We start from the raw sequence: 20,158 nt of genomic DNA, 5'->3' as shown, positions 1-20,158 counted from the left end.
TCTTTTCCTTCAGGTTTCATCAAAAAATATCACCTCCTTAAAGAGGCCTTTTTTAAGCACTTAATCTAAATTAGATCCTCTTCCTTCACCATTACTCCTTATTACATTATTCTACTTATTTCATATCTTACCACAATTTATAAATGTCATGTTTGTTTATATATATAAATATACTTGTTATGACAAGCAAGTAACTCAAACGAATTTGTAAGATATTTGAGGGCATATACCCACTTACATTCTATCTACTCATGGTATAATTCTAATACTTCCAATATAATTCCAATTTTTTAAATTGGTGGATAGAATACAAATTTTAAGAATCTTGCTTCTTAAAGAAGATTTATAAACAAAATAATTTTGATTAGGAGAGTAACTTCTTGAAACTGAAATTTTAGAGAGTTGTATAAAATGTGAATTGGTGAAAGAGAAATTGGAATTAGAAATGTCTATTTGAATATACCTTTGCTTTGATTATAGATTTCTCAATGTTTTTGAAGTGATAAATAATTTTAAGTGACAGTCATTGTTTGATTTAAATGACTAACCTCTGGAAATATATTCTGTATTATTAACACTGCTGTAATTTTTAGGACCAATATATTTACATTTTATCAGCTATTAATTTTAGGAAGCTGTATTAGTGGTATGATAAAGAAAAACTCATCAGGTATTTTTGCAGATTCTCTCCTCTTTCAATCGTTTTGATTTAGTGTTATAGGATTCATCTAAACTGTGTTAGACCAAAAGCAAAAGGCTACATAAACCAGCCTACCAAATCAGGGAGCAGATGAGAACTGACTGCCAGTCATTTGAAGAATGTCCCTTGCATGACAGAATTTTAAAACAGGAGGATATCTTAAAGATCATGTAATAATCCAAAGCCCTTATTTCAAAGGGGGTGCAACTGCTGTTCTGACTTACTCTTTCCAAACTAATTTCCTAAGTTGGTAATTCAACTTTTACTTTCAGAAGACCCTTCAAGAATTACATAGTAAGCTAATAACATATCAAGTTCTGGAACACAGAGCTTTTATATTATATACCTATTATTTTTTATTATTTTAAGATAAATCCTCCTTTGGCTTCCTTTCCTGCATCTCTGAGCCTTAAAGCCTTCTCAAATTATCCTAGTCACCTCTGCTGTTGTGATTGTCAAGATTTCAACATTTTCTTGTTTTTAAAAATGATTTATCAGAATGTCAAACAAATAGTGAATAAATTCAAGACTACATTTCACATTGGCACCTCCTTCAAGTTTGTTTAGCCCAAGGTGGGTTAATAGCTACACCTGTTTTGTTCAGAGTCGTTGAAAACTTGTGGATTTGATGGGTGTTGTAAGTAGAGATGATGGACATTTTTTATGTAAAATAAATGGGTACCGAAATAGATAATGCTGTGAAAGGATGATCATCAGAGGCAATGCTTATTAAGCATATATGGGGCCCAAGTCCATGGTAACCATTAGGCACTCTGATGTACAAACCATTCTAGAATCTAGAAACGATTCAGTCTCCCTCACAGAGGAACTTGCATTTCACAAAGTTATGGGGCCCAGGGCAAGGCTTTATAATCCATTTAAGAATGCTCCACATACCTTGGACTATGTCACCACGGCATTTTTCCAGCTGCTGATGACTACCCAACTTGCCCGTTCAGCCAGTGATGGACACTGTCTCCTAGTTCAGGGTTTTAAACTATGTCCATAAAACGACACGGACCTTGAAAACTCATTTAGATCCTTTCATTTCTTTTGGCAGAACCACACCCAAACCATTCCAACCAGACGAAACTCTCTCCAGTTTTTATGTACCGGCAGAGAGACTCCATAACCTTTCATCCTTTGCTGGACACCCACAGTGGCAGAATTCTGGTGGCAATTCCATCCCTCACTGCAGGACCCTGACATCCCGGAGTTGAAGCCCCACTTCCTTCCGGGTAGCTGGAGCGCTCTGCCACATCCCACTAAGCGGGTGGACAGGCCTCCACGGGCTTGGTAGCCCAGCCCAGGCGTAACCGTGGGGCGAGGCCCCATGCTGCAGAGGTGTCCAGAAAGTGAGCGGCCGGAGGCGGCAGGCCGAGGGGTGGAGGGGGCGCGCGTCGCTCTCGCGAGAGTTTGCGAGTGGGGGCCGCAGGGGGCTGGAGAGAAGGCGGAGAGGGGTGCAGCGCGGCGGCCTCTGCGGCTGTTCTCCGCGGGCAGGAGAGCGGCCTTTTCCCCGCCTCTCTTTCCTTCCCCTCCCATTGAGTGATTCGAGCGGTGCGCTTCCCACTTCCGCCCCCTCTGCCTGCCTCTGGAACTAGAGAAGCCGAACAAGTTGCGGCCGCCTAACAGCCGGCTCTCCCCTTCTTCTCCTCATCCTTCTTCTCTCCTGCCCTTTCTCTCCTTTCCTCTTTCTTCCGTGGCCGCCGTCGCAGCCGCCGTCGCCCCGAGGCCTCGCGACTGCCGAGCCCGCAGCCCACGCCGCGGCCGACATGAGCTTCTTGTTGTGAGTAGCCAGGCCCCGCGCGCATCGTCTTTGTTCAGGCGACCTGGGCCGTGGGCCCCCGCCCGCCTGGCCCGCGTTAGCGCAGAGCAGGTCCCCGCGAACCCGCCCGAGCGCTCGCGTTGCCCGACCGCTGCCGCCTCCGCGGCCGCTTCCAGCACGCGTGGAATCCCCCCAGCACCAAAGGAGGCTCTTTTCCCTTGGACCCCAAGTCCCGACCCACCCCGGTGCCTGCGTCCGCATTTCTCCATTACCCCAGCCTCTCCCTTCACTCTTTTGGGCGTTTGTTTGCACGCTCTGCATAGATACCTCCTACTCTCCGGCATGACCCATATCCGATGCGTACCCAGCCGCCCGTCTATGTCTCGCCTGCGAATTGCTTTTTTTCTGGCTCGCAAGCACGGAAGAAGAGCGTTGTACTACCCTCCCCCTGTCCCCCCCCCCCACCCCGCGCCACCCGTCACTCTAGGACCCTTTTAACTTCCCTGTTAGGTTTTAGGAGTGGGCAGTTGGTGTGACAAGTCCTGTATATGTAACACTACGAGGTCGTTTACGGGTCTGGATCCCCTGGTGACAGCCTAGGGTCTTGGAGTCTAGAGCAACTCTTTACTTGTCTGAGAATATGAACTTTCTCTTTTCACGCAACCACCAAATAGGGTATGGTAGTGTGCCCCGGGTTGAGTAGATCCACTGGCCAGTTGTTTTTGCAAATCATTTGTAAATGCCAGCTTGACGTCACATTTTGTGCTGGTGGTTATTTCACTTATCGTTTTTTACAGGCATGTTTGAGGGTGGGGAGGGTATGGGCAGAAAGATGGGATGGCCAGATTGGAGTATAGAGGCAACAGACAAGCCTCAGGTCCTCTGAAAACAGGACTTTACACCCCGGAGAATTTGCCATTTGAAGGCTTCTTTGTCATTCACCTATGTTTAATATGTGTCTAGAAAACTAATAAAAACATGGAGATGGAAACCCACCCCATACACTCCTTTACTGTTGTGGAGAAAATAGCGTTTAAACATTATTTTCTGTTCTGATTCTCTTCCTTCCCCACCTTCCATAATTTTTAGTTATAACATTATCACCAGAATCGTGAAAATTTAGCCCTTACTTTCACATGCTCATATGTAAAATATTAATCCTTTTTAGGGTGTTTAAGCAAAACTGAGTGATCAGAGAAGACTAACGCAGGCAGGCAGGCAGATTTGCTAATATTTCTAATATGTCCAGGGAACCTGGCCTCTGTCATTTGCCTAACACCTTTGAGCTTGTGAAATCTCTTTTTTAGGCTCATCCTAGAAGTTGATTTTGAGTTTTTCAGGTAGACTGTGATAGATGAGAGAACTGGGTGACTTCATGAAAGTCTTTGTTTCCTATTTTAGTTTGAATCAGCATATCCAGACATCTCAGCTTGAAGCTTTTCATCTTAGGTATAGTTTACATTGCTGATGTTTGATTTGTTCAACAACTTAAAAGCTGTCTTTGAAATACTAATGTAGATGATGTCCATGACTGCTGCTGATGGCCTGTGTCTCTTTGAACTCAGCTAAATTGGTCGAAGCAGGGAAGAACCATATTTGGCTGAAACTAAGAGATGGACAAGGTTTTGGTGGTATTTTCTGAATACAAATACAATAGTATCCTATTTTTACATGGCTCAGTATTTAATAGTTATGGAAACGCAAGGGATAATTCATTTCTCTTGAAGCATATTTAGTCACCTAACAAAAATCTTGCCATAACTATTGTATATAGTACAATAGAGGGTTTGTACAATTTGGGACACACTTTTCAGTTAGGTCACATGTGTCAGTTAATATATTTTCAACATATTTAGCCTGTGTGCTTGACAATCCAAGAAGTTAGTTTAGCAATTTTTGGTTTTGGTTTTTGTTCTCTTGTAGTTTAAATTCTGAAGTGAAGGAACAAAGTTTGATTATTTCATTTATTTGTTATTTGGTATAGTTTCCTGAATATTATTTCTGTACCAGTTGGTAAGTAGAAAAAATAAGAGTTGCAATTGAGGAGTTAAATAACAAATATTTTCCTCTAATTCTTGGAAGCTTACTTGTAAAGCAACTAATATAAATGGATGGAACTGAGGAAACAACGGCAATGTGAGATAGGGTTATGAAGGTGATTACTTATAACTCTTGAGAGCTTTAAGATAAAAGGAAAGAATTTTGGTTAAAAAACATCATTCATTATGCTAGGCACTGATATAGGCACTGGGTATCATTTGTGAACAAAATAGATAAAAATTCATGCATTAGTGGAGCTTATGTTCTGGTAAGTGACCATAAACACCAAACATCAGTGAATTATATAGTATGGTAGGAGTTTTTAAATGCCATGGAACAAAGTAGAGTAAAAAAGTTTTTGGATAAGGAGGTGAGGTAGATTAAGTGATCCCCAGAAAGTGTCCAGATGATCTGTAGCAGTGATAGCTTTGTGTAGTTTTTTTTTTTTTTTTTAAAACAAATGCGCAAAATAACTTTGTACTGCATATGTGGATCTGACTGGGACAAAACTAGTTATGCTGTCGATTGGCCTGTTTATCTTCAAATTCAGCTAAACTCCCAGGTAGTACATCCTGGAACTTCTTAGGAACCTAATATAACTTTGTAGACTCAAATCATTAAACACATCCTCAAAACACATCCTCAGTAACTTCTATGTGCAAGATATGGGACTCCAAAGATGTTAGATAGTTTATAAAGTCATCTGTTAATATATACAATGCAATTATGGAGATCTAAAAGATATGGAGCAGTTTGTTCCGTTTGGGATGGAGGAAGATTTCATGAAAGAAGTGATGGATATTTAATGGAAAGTATAACAAGAGTTCTCTAAAAGGGGAGGGGATAATGGGAGATTCCAGTCAGGGGAAACATCATGGAGGCATGAAATTGCCTGTAAATTCTCCATTTTCAGGTTCGTCTAAGAGACTGTAGAATTTTGAAGCTAGATGTGATCTAGTACCATATCTTACTTATCTTTTTTGCTAAAGTGGCAAAAATCACCAACTTCAAATTACTGGCCTAATTATTGGTCTGGGTAATTGATGGAATTCCATAGAAACATTTGACTTGGAGAAGACCAAGGTGTAATTTCCTAATGTAAGGTTATTTAGTTGGAACAGAGTTAAAACAAATATAGTTAACTTTAAAGTGGAAGTCTGTAGGAAAGGTGCTTTAGGGATATGAATGAATATAAACCATGTCTATTTCTGTATAGGAAGAAACAATGAGGTAGGCTAAGAAAGGAAGGAAGAAAGGAAGTATTTATTGAACATTAAGCTGGATAACTTCCATTCATCTTTTCCAAAGAATAGCGATTTAGGAAAGGAGACCCAAGGTTTTAGGCTGCGTTTATGTGTTTCTTTATCTGCTCTCTGTTGTCTCCCTCCTCTTTCTCTCCCCTTCCCCTTCTCTTTGTTTTCTGGCAAATGATTTAACTGTTTTTAGTGCTTCAGTATCTTCACCTGTAAAAGAAGAGGATGATAATAGTAAAAGAGCTGGCTGAGTACTATTTGTCAAGCGTTAAATGCTTTAAATCATTAACTCAGTTCAGTAACTAGCAGGAAAATGCATTCTACAGATGAAGAAACTGGCAAAGGGGTTAAATAATTTGCCCAAAACTATGTAGCCAGTCAATGGTGTGTCTGGGATTTGAATCCTAGCAGTCCAGAGATCATGCTTCATACTGCCTTTTGTATAATTGATAAAATTAATAAAAAGGTGGTATTTAGATAGGTCTTGTTTTTTTAAGAGCAGTCTTATGTTATTAGGTATTAATAATATCTCATACTACTGGAACTGTTTTATGAGGGTCACTAAGAATATAATGGTGGAAAATAGAAACCTTTAAATTTAAGTAAAACTTTAAGTTACTTTTTATTTCCATTGTTATTGTAAAAATAATACACATGTTGGAGAAATCATGAAATACTGATAAGAAAAGGAAGAAAATAAAAATCACTCATAATCACACCTTCAGAGTTGACTACTGTTTGTATTTTGCAGTATAAGTTCCTAACCTTTTCTGTCACGGGTTTTTGTTTGTATATCTTTAAAAATATACAAATGGATCCCTACTTTACATAGACCAATTTTTTCATTTGTAAATTCTTTGTGTCAATAGATATACTTCTGCAACATCATTTTGAATGGCAGTTGATTAAGTATAATCTTAACAGTTATCTGACAACCTGGTTTAATATGTTATTATTTTTGGGGGGGTGGGGATGGGCAGGAGGAGGGAGAGAGTGGAAGTAAGTATTGTCATCTTTCCAGAACTATAGTTTTGGTAGTTGCCGATACCTACCTGGCTTTAGTTAATTTTTCCATGTGGTATAGGATTGCTTTTGTTTTACATTGCTAAGTACAAAGTAATTACTATGTGATTGCTTTTATCATTGTTGACTTCTTTTTCCTTGATGCTGCAGAGTTTTTGTATTTTTGGAGTTTCTGATACATGAAAGCATATGTAGTACTTCTCTTCAACTGAATATTTAATTAGGAGTATTGAGGCAGAATACCTATATGTTACTCCTTGAAAAATATGAAAAAAATGGTACCTGTTAGGAATGTTAAATTAAATTCTATAGAAAATTTGTTTTGAAATTTCCTTTTCTTCGCACATTTTCATTTTTTATTGAGATGTAATTGATATATTAGTTTTAGTTATATAACTTTCATTTTTGTTTTTTCTATCAATTAGCTAAGGCCATCTTTTACAGCATATTTGATTCTAAGTGTAGGTATGAAACCTGTTCATTTACAGAAGTGATTTTCAAAATTTTTTCGAAACATTTTCAAATTTTTAGAAAGTTACAAAGAATAGCACAAAGAACTCATGCATATTCCTTATCCAGAGACACCATTTAGTTTCATCAGTTGCTCTAATAATGTCATTCTCAGCAAAAAGATCCAGTCATGAATTATGTGTTACATATAACCATTTTTGTGGTTACAGCCTTTTACAAACTGAATTACTTTCTCAAATTTTCCTTGACTTCCAGGACCTTTACATTTTTGAGGATTATAGGCCAGTCATTTTGTAAACTATCCCTCATTTTAAGTTTTCTGATATCTTCTTGTGGTTAGACCTGATTATGCATTTGAGGCAGAAATATCACAGAAGTGATGCTTGTTTTTCTTACAGCATCTTATTAGGTGAATATAATCTATGCATGTCACTATTGGAGGTGATCCTTTGATTAAAGTATCAAGATTCTCCAGTGTAAAGTTCTTTTTTTTCTCTTTGTAATTAATTTGTGGGGAGATATTTTGAAGCTATGTAACCATCTCATTTCATTTGCATCTACCAGTTTTAGTGTTCATTAATATTTCTTGTCAAAATTATTACTATGATAGTTGCCAATATTCTAAATCGATCATTGCTTTTTCATTTATTATTTGACATTTTTGCTGTATGGAAGAACTTACTCTTCCCATTTATTTGTTTATTTTTTTATATCAGTGTAGGCACATGGATTCCTATTTTATTTAATGAGATTATAATCTATACTATTATTATTTATTTTGGTGCTAAAATTGTAACAGTTTTGGCTAGTGGGAACCCTGTTCAGTCTGGCTTCTTTGTCCCTCTGACTTGTTCCTGTCTTTATCTGAGCTCTCCTCTGCTTACAGATACAGCCAGATGTTCTAGGTTTGTCTTATACTTCTCTGCCCCAGCCCTGGAACTGGATGTTTCTCTAAGTGCCTTGGTTCTATTCAGTGGCAAATAGTATTTCGAAACCAGAATCTAGGTGATAGGTGTGCTCATTATTACAGATGCATTTCTGCCTCTCATTGACAATGGTAGAAAATACATACCCACATATATCTGTCCATATACATTGAATGAGTTTGCACCAATAACTGCAATTCTGAGTCAGTAGCAACAGGGATCATTCTAACCTTCTCCTTTTACATATTTTTTACTTCCTTCTTTGTCAGTGAGAGACCTGGTTGCTATTATCCTCAGTACACTTATTTGCTCAGTCCTTTGTATATAGCCATTCTCCTAACCCTGACTGGCTACCTTCCTTGTGGCTCAAGAATAGCAACCATTACTGTTCTCCTGAGCATGTGTAGGCCCCGCTTCAGCCATATTAAGTATAAAACAGCCTGTGATTCCACTGTATATGGTATGACTGTGACAGTAATCTAATTTTTTCCCATGAATCTTCTGTTTAGGACTAATACTTCAGAGATGTTGGGGGAATTAGAGATACTGAATGTTAAAGGCCTACCTCAATAAATTGTAATTGTGTGCAGCAGTGATATCTAGTTCATTATCAGTATCTTAACAGTGTGATGATTGCTAGTAGCTGTTATTATTTTTTATAAACATTATTTCGGATTACTTAAATCATAGGTAATTTCTGTGGGTTTATTATATGTATCAAAGCTACTTTGATTTTTCTTAGGCGTTTGAAGCAAAAAAAGGAGTTCTAAGGTAAGGTAATATTATTTGGGTAATAGTCTAACCTCATAGCTAAGTGGCCTTATTGTTGTTATTATTTGTAATGAAAGGTTGAAATTTTTTTTTTTGCTATTTTCTGCCTAAGTCCTTTGTTGTTCTCAAATTGAAATTTAATGAGATAGTACAGTAGTTGTAGTATTGGGTATTAGAAGGAATATGTTTTGCGTGTTTCTTCGTAAAAATAGATAATGGTATAACTTAAATATTTTCTTAGTATTCAGTGTAAACACAGAAGAATTAAGTAGAAGCAGTAAGGGTAAAAGTCTTTAATGGCAACTTTTCTAGTATCTTGGTGCTCAGATTATGTTCCAGACAGATGAGCTCCAGCCTGACCTTTGTGCTCTTTAGAGAATCCGTTTGTTTGCTAGCCTTAGATTTAACTACCAAAATAGCTCTTTGTTTAAAAACTCCCTATGGGTGTATTTTTACTCCCATATGCCTGATTCCATTCTCCCTAACCCTTCTTCACACTCTGCCAAATACTGGCTCTTTTATTTTTAACTCTTAGAAATTTCACTTTTGAGTCAGTGAACAACAAACTGATTTGTCAAAACTGAAGCCTCTTAAGCTGAGCACAAGCATTGTTTTCAGGACTGAAACCTGTGTCCTCAGGACGTCCAAAGGGGTTTTATCAATCAGAATCTTCAACCCTTTAATCAATCCTTTGTCAATTTTTAATTTAGGAAATAGCAAGTTATCAAGAATCAGAATATATATATATTTTTTCATATTATAGTTAAAGCCAAACTACACCAAAAAGTATAATTCTAAGCGGCACGATGTTTGGGAACCAAAATGTACTTCAGTTGAACTGTATTGATTTTAGCTTTTGCTCAAGTGGGAACATACTTGTAAGATATTGGGACTGTATTGTCTAGTGGTAACTATAGGTTCTAGAGCTATGCTTTTTGTTTATGTCATTTAACATTTAGAAAAAAATACCGTTGTCATTTTACATAGCACCATTGGGAAGAAAGTCTGCTCTTGGCCCTCTGGTGATGGAAGGCCAGCCCTAGGACTGAGGAGATCAATATCTGTACATAACTATAACTCTTTAGAAGTCTGCTTTAAGACCCATAAAGTGTGGAGCTTCGGCATCACCAAGGAGCATGTTAGAAATGCCAGATTTCAGGCCCCAACCCTGAATTAGAACACATTTTAATGAGATCCCTAGCTGAACAGTACTTTCAAGTTTGAGAAGCATTAGTTAATAGTAAATGGATGGATGCCTATATATTGAGTTAAATGATTCCAAATCAGGTAAAGAAGAAAAATACTTAGAATTCAATATAACGTCACCTCTATCTTTAAAGTCTTCTGTAAAGCCCTGACAAAGATTCTTTGATTGACCAAACTTTCGTCAGGCTCTTGAATCTTCCCCAGGTCCATCTCTGCACATTTTCGTAAAGTCTAATTTTAGCAAGAAACCTGCTAAGTCAGTATAGCCAGAACCCCCCAGTATCTGATAGCTGAATATCTGATCAGCTTCTTCTACCATCCCCCAGGTTATTGATGTCTGTTTTCAGCAAGACTCCTGTTAGGTCAGTCTAGCCAGAACCCCACTTCCCCCCAGTGTTTCTTCTTAGTAATTGTCTATTCAGTCTCCTGCACTCCGGCTATAAATTCCCACTTGCCATGCTGTATTTGGAGTTAAAACCAATCTTTCTCCCCCATACTGTAAAATCCCATAGCAGTGATTCCTATACCTATCTCATTGCTCCTGAATTAATAGTCTGCCTTACCATCTTTAACATGTATCAGTGTTATTTTTTTCTTTAACAGCCCTTTTTCTTAGCTTCTGTTTCCTTTGTCTTTCACAGGGAAAGGAACTTATTCCACTAGGTAAATATGAGAATTGAATGAGGGAATGTGTATGGAAATTTTCATGAACCAGAGAGTCCTGTACAAAGACTGTCATTATCCTTGCTCGTGAAACTCTAAAGACCAGCATATAAAGTCTTTCCACATTCCAAATTGCTGTCTCACAAATGAATGGTATTAATAATACAATAAACATTATTGCTCATCTCCTGTGTATAAAATAAAGTGCTGATAGTGGGAGGAGAAACATAGAAGTTTAGAAATAAATAGGAGGTGAGCTCTGCCCTCAGAATCTGAAAATTGGATACCAGCATGTTACATAGATATATACTCCTTAATTACTTTTAACTCAATTTTAAGCCCACTAACTAGTGAAAGTTAAAGATTATTGATGTTGCATTGTATACAAACTTCTTTAGGGTATAAATGTGAAATAGTTGCTTTTCGTGCTTATAATAGTTATAAGATATGTCTACTATGTTCATGTATTCAGAACGGCAGGAATTTTGCAGATGTGTGCTTCTATATTTTTAGGCAGGGGCTGTTCTACTGGATGGATTTGGGGGCATGCCCTCCTTGATTTTGACATTGTTGCCACTATTGCTCCACTCCAGCTTTTCACTTTTTGATAGGAAAAGCAAGTGGCTGGAATCCTTACGCCTCCTTTCTTCTTGTATTTCACTTGGGCTTTTCAGGTAGAGATAAGAATGGACCAGAAATGTTTTTGCAAAATCTCAAGGAATAGAGAGCTTCCATGATATGGTATTTGCGTACCACTCCAGCCTCATCTACACCTTCCTGCCATGTCCTCTCATCTCAGCCATTTTATTTGCATTCTCTTTCAACATGTATTTCTCCCACATCTGTCTGCCTTGGTAAACGCTGTTCCTGTTATTCTGGCTGGACTGCCCTTTTCTTTCCCAACCCCATTTCTTTAGATCAGGAGCCAACTCTTTTTTTCTGACATGTGTCCCCTTCCCAATTGGTTGAACATCATTTCATTGACTTCTGTAGTCCTTATTATAGCCCTTATCAAAGAGATGTTTCACCGGTCAGTTTTCTGGCCTTACGTTCTCATCAGAGTGTGTGACCTCTTTGAAGATGCAGCAGCCTCAAAACTGTTCTAAAATCTCTACCACCTAGCATAGTGCCTAGTATATATTACATATTCGGTAACAAAAAATAATTTTTTTTTAAACATATCTGACTTTTTCAAGTATTTTCACTGTGGCAGGTGGAAATAGAAGAGATTTTCCCTTTCCAAAAACTTCTGGGGGAATATAAATGGGTGGCTACTGTGTACAGAAAAGTTTAGATCACCTATTTATTGGATCTTTATCTCACAATTTTGTAGAGAACTTGTCGCCTTACCCTTGTTTTTAATGATTGGCATATGCCAGGCACATATGTTTCTTACCTGTAAATTGTGTTCCAGTAGCATGAATGCCAGTGTCCATTTCCCTGCATACCTACCGCGATTGTGCACTAAGAATAGTAATCATGACAGCTTCTTGGGCTTTCTATATTAATACCAAATAAACAAGTTATAGTAAAAATTCTTCCAAAGAATTTTCGTCCTCTGGCATAGTTAGGGTGCTTGCTTCCATTGCCATTAACCTATATTCTCTTTTATTTTAAAAAGGGAAAATACTGTCTTTTATGTTAAAATTTTAAATGGAGCTCTTTGGTAATGATATTTGAAAATTAACGGTCATGAAAAGTAATGGTAGAATATAATTTAAAAACTTTCTGTCAATTTGTTTTATAGTTACAGTACGTACTTAGTTTTTAAATATTAATAACTTACTAGGAAAACATTACTTTTTTCTCCAAGATGAGCATGGATTATAGTCTATAAAGGGGGATTTTCCAAAATGAGCTATTGAATTTCTTGTTTCTTAGTTACCTTTCTAATATATTTTTTTATTACATTTATTGGGGTAACATTGGTTACTACATTATAATTTGTACATTATAATTTGACATCTACATATTCTATTGTGTGTTTACCATGCAAAGTCTAGTTTCCTTCAGCTGTCATACATATAATAAACTGATCAATTAATGCAAATAATATACATGTTTGAGAGGCATATAGCATATTTGGAGCTCTAAAGATGACCTGTCGATTCTGGATGTAAATTTAAATCTGCTTTTTACCTATTACTCTTAATGGGTTTATTACTTTTCTTATGGAGTCTGATAGCTCTGCCAGGGTTTTTCTTTATGGATTACTTCAAGGTAGAGAGTTTTTTCCCCCAAAGTAGGAGTAAATAATAGTGTCCAATTGCTAGTGAACCTGAAGAATATGCCTTTAAGATATGCTTATCGTTTTTGAACATTTATAGGTTAAAATATTATAAATATGAGAAAGTTATATAACAACTCAGAACACTCTCATTTTATCAGTAAATATTTTGCATATTTGTACTTGTGAGAAACTCTGCTAGCCTGAATTTGTTCTTTTTTTTAAATAGGACTTCTGATACTTACATTTCACTTAGTTCATAAAGAAAAATAATTCAAAGATGCAGGGAGAAGAGGGGAGGATTTTTGCATTTAGTTTTATGCATTGTTTCCCTATTCTTTGATGTTTTTCACTCATTTGTGTTATTCTTTCTTGGTTGTACATGGCCATAGTTAAAGCTCATTCCAGGCTGGAGAGCATTGCTGAATCCTAGGAAATGTGAAATGTTACTTTTGCAGTTGATTGTATTAGGATTAAAGAGGCTTTTTAAAAATAATAATAATAATAAATTTGTACCCTTCCTGCAGCCATTCTTGTTAGCTTTCATTTAGAGGAATCACGATTGTCCTGTGCTTAGGTACCCTCAGCTAATGCTTAGATTCAACCATTGGCGAATTGAAAGATGGAAACCCTTGCTTCCAAACAGAAAGGGAGAATGAAACAAACTTGAATCTAAGAAATATTTTGTCTCAGTTCTTCTATAGAAGAAGTCACTTGTTCCTGTGATCTGCAGTTGCCCTCTAAAAGAATATATCTAGAACTTGTGTCAGCTCCTGTAAGTCAGGCTCAAAGAGATAGGACTTAGAATTTGGATGGTGGTAGTGCAAAACTTACGTAAGTTAGGCAAAATCATTGCAGTTTCATGCCTCTTTTTCTTATTTATGAAAGAACAGTTTTATATTTAGCAACATAGAGTCTTTCTAATCTTGTTTGAGAAGATTTATAGTGACTGTGGAATTGATAAGAATGAGATCAGATCTCTGGATAAATAATTTATATTTAGTAATTTTTAGGGTTGGAAAAGATTACAGGCCTAACTCATTTTATTTTCAGATGAACAAGTTGAGACTATTGGATCTTGTTATTTTCCAAGGCCACACTTAGTCAGTTATATAAAATTCTAATGAGACAAATTTTGATTATACCAAGAATTCCAAATGTTTTATTTTTTTTTGTTGTATTTTTGGACAGTACATGATTTTCCACTCTTTTTACAGTTGGTTATTAAGAATGTACAATGTGTAGATATAACTTAGCTTATGTCTGTGGATGGGCCTTTGCTTCAAAGGATAAAGAGATGATGCAGATATATTTAACTGGTATCAATTACTGAGCACTGAGTATGTACCAGATGGTGCTCTCTATTTCTATATGCATGGCTTTTGGGTTGAATTTCCTGTTTCTTAGATCTCATGTCCTCTTTCCTGGTTTACTTACTCCCTTATTTTGGTGGGACAGATTCTCTAAATAATCTCTAGAAATACTATGTGGAATGTAAATATTTTGAGACCATATGTATCTATAAATATATTCTGTCTTCATACTTGATTGTGATTATGTCAGGATATAGAGTTCTAGGTTGTAAATAATTTCTCACAGAATTTTAATTTATATGGGGTTTAAGCTCCAGTTGTTGAGAAGTCCAAGTGCCTTTTTGATTCCTGATTCTTTGAATGAAATTTATTTTTTTCACCCTTTGGACTTTATATGGTATTCTCTTTGTATTATTGTGGATTTTCATAATGGTGTCTTTTGGTATGGGTTAATTTTCATGCACTGAGTTGGAGGCCTCTCAGTCTAAAAAGGCATTTTTAAATCTGGGAAAATTTCTTGATTTATTTCTTTGATAATGTATTTTCTTAATAAAATATTTTTTTGATTTTCTGTCTTGTTTCTGGAATTCCTATTACTTGGATATTGGACCTTATATAGAATGGATATTGACCAGTCCTTGATTTTCTTTTTGTCCTTTCCCATTAAGAGACTTTTTTGTTTGTTTTGCATTCTGAGAGCTTACTTAGGTTTTATTTTCTATTCTTTCTATTATGTTTTTCATTTCTGCTACCACTTAAAAATTTTCAAGAGTCTTGGTTAGTTTTTCTTTTTTATATAGTGTCCGTTCTTATTTCCTGAAGCAATATATTTTTTTTGGGGGGGGTAGCATTTTATTCTTCTGAATAGTTTATCTTCCAAGCCGTTTTTTTTTTTTTTTTTTTTTTTTCTATCATGGTGTCTCCTTTCATGTTAGGGGCTTCCCTCAAGTACCTGATTAACCTTTTGCTTTCTGCTTCTCTTTACAAGTAGGACAACTAAAAAGCTAATTGTAATCTCTGTGAGCATATGTGTGGAGAGCGTGTCAACTGTGGGTTTTGATAAGGGGTGATATGATTAGGTTGTTTCCTTGAAGAACTAGAATAAATATCTTTTTCTAGATTTTTAAATGTGGTATGGTCATATTTGCCAGAAAAAGCTCTTTTGGTCTTTGCTTGGAGATTATTCTCTTGGCTTCAACATTCTTGGGATCCTTCTGGGGAGAAAAGGCTATTTTTCAAACTCATATAATCTGCCAGTGTTAAGTATGGCACATCTGTCTGCACCTGCGTCTCCCAATCCAGACATCCTCTCTGTTTTGCCCTCTTCATAGAATAAACCTTCACCTTCTAGTCTTTCCTCAGGTTGGGGGTAATACATAAACCCATTGTGCAGATTGCAGAGTGGATTTGGGTGTGTAACTCCTCCTTAGACTGTGAGTCTTGTTCTATCTTCATTCCCATTTCCAGAGTATCCTACTTCTACTAATTCCTGAACCTTTTGTGGGATCTATGGTGTAAATTGGGTTGCCTTAGGATAGGTTTTCTTAGGTATGTTAATTTCGCTAATTATCTACTGTCTCATTCCCAAAATTTTGTTGTCGTCTCCTCTTTCATTCTCTTTGTCTTTATGGGATTATGATTTTTTAAAAATTCACTTTATTATCACTTTGAGTAGGAAGTGGAAGCTAATGTGTATTTTCAGCTCACCATCTTCAATCATCACTCTTCAAAATAGTCTTATTATAAATACTAATTCATTTTATTGCCATGTTCTGTTAAGCATTCACAACTATGTAGTGTCTTGAGTGAAAGGAATTAATGTCACCGTTTTGAACTACTATTTTTTTTTTTGAGTTGTCTTTGTTACTGCAATGTATAAGTAGGTAGTCTAAAAGTTTTCTAACAGTTCAATTTTAACTCATTTTTATAAGAAAACAGATTAATCTGTATTGGAGCTGAAATAAACTACTTATTTATTTGTTTGTTTGTTTATTTATCAGTCATCATGGTATTCTAGATTATTCAGGTTATGCTTCTGAAGTATGCTCTAGAAAAATCTCATTTCAATCTTTACTATCTTTAAACTTAATTATTCACTGGTTAAGATTTATCTTCAAATCAGGAATGATCTCTATTTATTTTGTTAAAAATAAACCAATTAGCTGCATTCGAAATTAGATTTATAAGAGAAAATAATTAACTTTTATATTCAGATTTCCTATATCATCCTCCGGTTCCAGTAAATAAACGAAATAAAGGTTCTCCCCATTTCCCATGACACTTTATCAGTTTTTATAGGTGTCATTGTGGGCTTCTTCATTTTCTTCAGAATATTAATTTAATTAATTGAATTTCTTTTAAATACCATGGTTTTAAACTTTAACATAAATTATTTTACAAATATGATCACAGCTTTATGTTACAGTCACTAATTAATAGAAAAAGAATAAACCACAAACTGTGTAAACTGTGGATTTTTTCATTGAATAAAAGACCTGTACTTATCCATATTGAATGTCTCTGTGGTTTTATCCAAAAGAGTACATCCATTAGGATTAGAAAATAAAGGTGCTCATAGAAGATTTTAGAAAATGAATGTTTTCGTGATAGCCTGAGAAAGGAGCCAGATTAGGGCAGGTGTTCTTTATTTGGGTTTATGAACAGGTTTTAGCAACTCCTTGAATTCTATATACAATATATTATGACATATGTCTCTAGAGAGAAGGGTCATACTATCTTTCAGATTATCAGAGGCTCAGAATAGATTAAGAACTAGAGGCAAAAAGGTCAGTAAGAAGAAATTATTGTATAAATGTTTAAGAACATCATGAGAGTTGTTTTCATATTTTGTAGCTCAGAGATAAATCTTAGTAGATTCAAGTTCATTGCTATATTTTAAATTTTATTTTATTGAAGCATGATTTACAAACAGTGAATGCTCAGATCTTAAGTATATAGTTCAGTTAGTTTTGACAAATGTATAACTTGTATGAACCACACTCCTTTCAAGACCCAGAACATTTTCATCACCCCAGAAGGCACTTTAACTTTTTAAGGTAAAACCAAAGGTCTTTGTGAGTCTTTGATATAACGACATACTTCTACTTACTTCACATAATTCTAGAGATTCCATTAGCTAAATAATTAGCTTGGCTTTTTGAAGAACAAATAGTCTACTGTTGCCCATTGTTTGTACTTACTGCTAATTTTTACCCATTGAACAATACAGCTTTTTTTTTTTTTTTTTTTTTTAACTATGCTGATCTTTTTGGTGAGCAAAGCACTGGGATGACAGTACATTAACTTCTAGTTCATTAAAGAAATTAGGTAATGTCAATTCTTATAGTTAATCCTGTTCCTCAGTTATCTACAGCAATGAATCAACATCTGATAGAAGCAAGACCTTTAATAAACTTTACCATAAAGATAGTAGTTCAAAGAGTAGCAACTTTTAAAAAGAGATCAAAAACTATCAATTATTGTATTATAAAGTAGCTTCTGAAAAAACACCCACATGAATAAGATAGATATTACCTGTTCCTAAATTGCACATGGTAGGAGGGAGACAGACAACACAATTCTCCTAGGTAAATACAGTAAATAGAAGTCTAGTCTGTACAGAGTACAGCAGTATCTGGAAGAAGGCATGGTTAAATCTTTAGGGTATGGTCAAGAGCACTTTCTCTAAAGTGGTATCTAAATAGCTTTATGTGTAGATAATTGAGAAAATAAGTTATGTCAGGCTATAATTTCTGATTTTCCATTTGGCAGTACCTTTAATGAGCCTTCAAGTTGGTAGAGATTAATTCAGTTTGGGGAAGCCTTCCTTGAGAAAATGAGTAAAAAATAAATTATGAATACAAAATTAGGTAGCAAAGTAAATATTTAGAATGAGAAAAAAATCACAATTTACAAATTTAATAAACAGACAAAGTCAACGAACATTATACAATATAGAAAAATAACATTTTTATTGGTTACCTGCCTGACATCCCTTAATACATTTTTAACTTACATTTTTCAGCTACATACTTTTTGGCAACTTATGTCAACATTTACAAAATAGAGTTACTGTTTTCTATAAAGAGAATAGAAAGATTTTCACTTTTTCCTCTAACATGGCTGATCAAAATAAGCTTATTATTGATAGCTTAGAAAAATTTCAGATTTACAACTTATTTTATTGGTAATATCATGTAATATTTTAAGATTGTCAAATTAGGGGAAATCTCTACTAAGTCTCTTTCATATATGAAATACAATGTTCTTATATCTGTACCAATACCCTGCAGAGCTTGTATATCGATGACTCTGGTCCTGAACATTAGTGTAAATGATACCAGATCAGGCAGTGCTTACGTGGTAGGAATTTTCTTATAAGTCATTCCTGTCTCTAGACTAACAATAATCTAATAATACATGGAAGTGATTGTGAATTACATATACCTAGGAAACCTAAACTAAAATATTCCTTACTCAACTTCCCTTTAGCCAAATACCCAGAATACCACATTAACCAAGGAGGAAGTCTAAAGGGGGGAAGTCAGAGACAGCAGTCTTAACCAATTGTAGTTAGCTTACTTTTGCAGTTTTTGTGAAAGTATATGACCATGAGAATACATTGTTAAGACTCCTTCTAGTGGCATGGAAGGGGCCCTGCCATTGAAGACCCCTAAAGTTTAAAATGTTAGGGTCACGATAAATCCAGTTCTACAGCCTTGTGCAGTAATTTTGTGGTTGGATGATTCCATTTGTTCAGTTGTCCTACAGAACTGTTTAAACATAATATGTATAGTGCTCTGCATGTGTAGTATGTGCTATGCTACTTATACCTACTGTAACTGGGCCTCAGTATAAGCTGAGAATATAAATTTATCAAATTTTAACATATTTGCTTTACTTCACCATTTTTGACCTGGAATGCTTTATCAATTTAGCACAACAAACATTTATTGAAGATTTGTTCAGACCTACGTATTCTGCTTGGTTCAGGAGATGCAATGATGACTTAGAAACAGTCTTGCCTGTGAGATACTTAAGGTGCCTTTAGAATAGAGACACATGATAGTGTCCTATGTGATACAGAGAAGGTGTCCTTAACCAGCTTAGGATATCAGAGAAGTTTCCTGAGGAAAATGATTCCTAAATTAATTTTCTAGGGATGACGAGACATCAGAGAAGAAAGGAAGTTCAGTTAAAGGTGTATGAGGTAAAGAGGAGTAGTCTGCATTCGATTTTAACTCTGTGTACATGTGTGTGTGTGTTTCTAGTCAGGCTTGCTTTATTATAAGAATTTAATTTCGAAGCATTTAGACTACAAAACTGCTATGTCACTGATTGCATTACATGCCTATTGTGTTGCTGCTTCATATTTTCAGACAAATAATGGACTACAGGAATCGTAGGCGAATCTTTGCCCTAGAGTTGAGATCTGTATCTGATGTAAAGATTGTTCCATTATTGCCAAGGCTTCAGACATGATCTTTTATTGCACCTTTTATAATGGGCTGTGGTTTTGGATTAAATGCCAAGGGAAATTCTGCTCTTTTATTTTCAAAAAAAAAAAAAAAAAAAAGGAATCCTATTAAAACAAGGAAGTGCATATTAGTTTTTTAAAGTACAGTTAAATTACTTTAAATTGTGGGAGGAAACTGCAACCTATTTAGTTATTAAAAATATAAAAGCAACCTCTTTTCTTTCTCTCCTTTTCCATAATGGGAGGAGTAGGCTTGCTTAGACTTGCTAAGATGTCTTTGTCCTGCTTTTTAGTTAAGGTTTAAGTAGGACAGGACCTAAGATT

General features: G+C 35.7%; 1 protein-coding gene across 3 annotated transcripts in view; it reads left to right on the top strand.

Annotated features, from left to right (window-relative positions):
* The first annotated feature begins 2,299 nt into the window (after positions 1–2,299).
* MOB1B (MOB kinase activator 1B) overlaps positions 2,300–20,158 on the top strand; it is a 48,762-nt gene continuing 30,903 nt past the window's right edge. Inside the window, exon 1 of one of the 3 annotated variants that reach the window (XM_016132943.2) lies at positions 2,300–2,486. In XM_016132943.2, the coding sequence (XP_015988429.1) occupies positions 2,473–2,486 (14 nt within the window). In that variant the 5' untranslated portion in view covers positions 2,300–2,472. Of the gene's footprint in view, positions 2,487–3,320; positions 3,915–20,158 lie in introns of those variants that run through there. The other 2 variants (XM_016132945.2, XM_016132942.2) reach the window with 2 other exon arrangements.

The sequence above is a fragment of the Rousettus aegyptiacus genome, unplaced genomic scaffold (genome assembly GCF_014176215.1).
Source record: "Rousettus aegyptiacus isolate mRouAeg1 unplaced genomic scaffold, mRouAeg1.p scaffold_m13_p_10, whole genome shotgun sequence".
Taxonomy (NCBI): domain Eukaryota; kingdom Metazoa; phylum Chordata; class Mammalia; order Chiroptera; family Pteropodidae; genus Rousettus; species Rousettus aegyptiacus.
The sequence above is the reverse complement of the archived record's forward strand: the minus strand, read 5'-3'. Positions and strand labels throughout refer to the sequence as shown.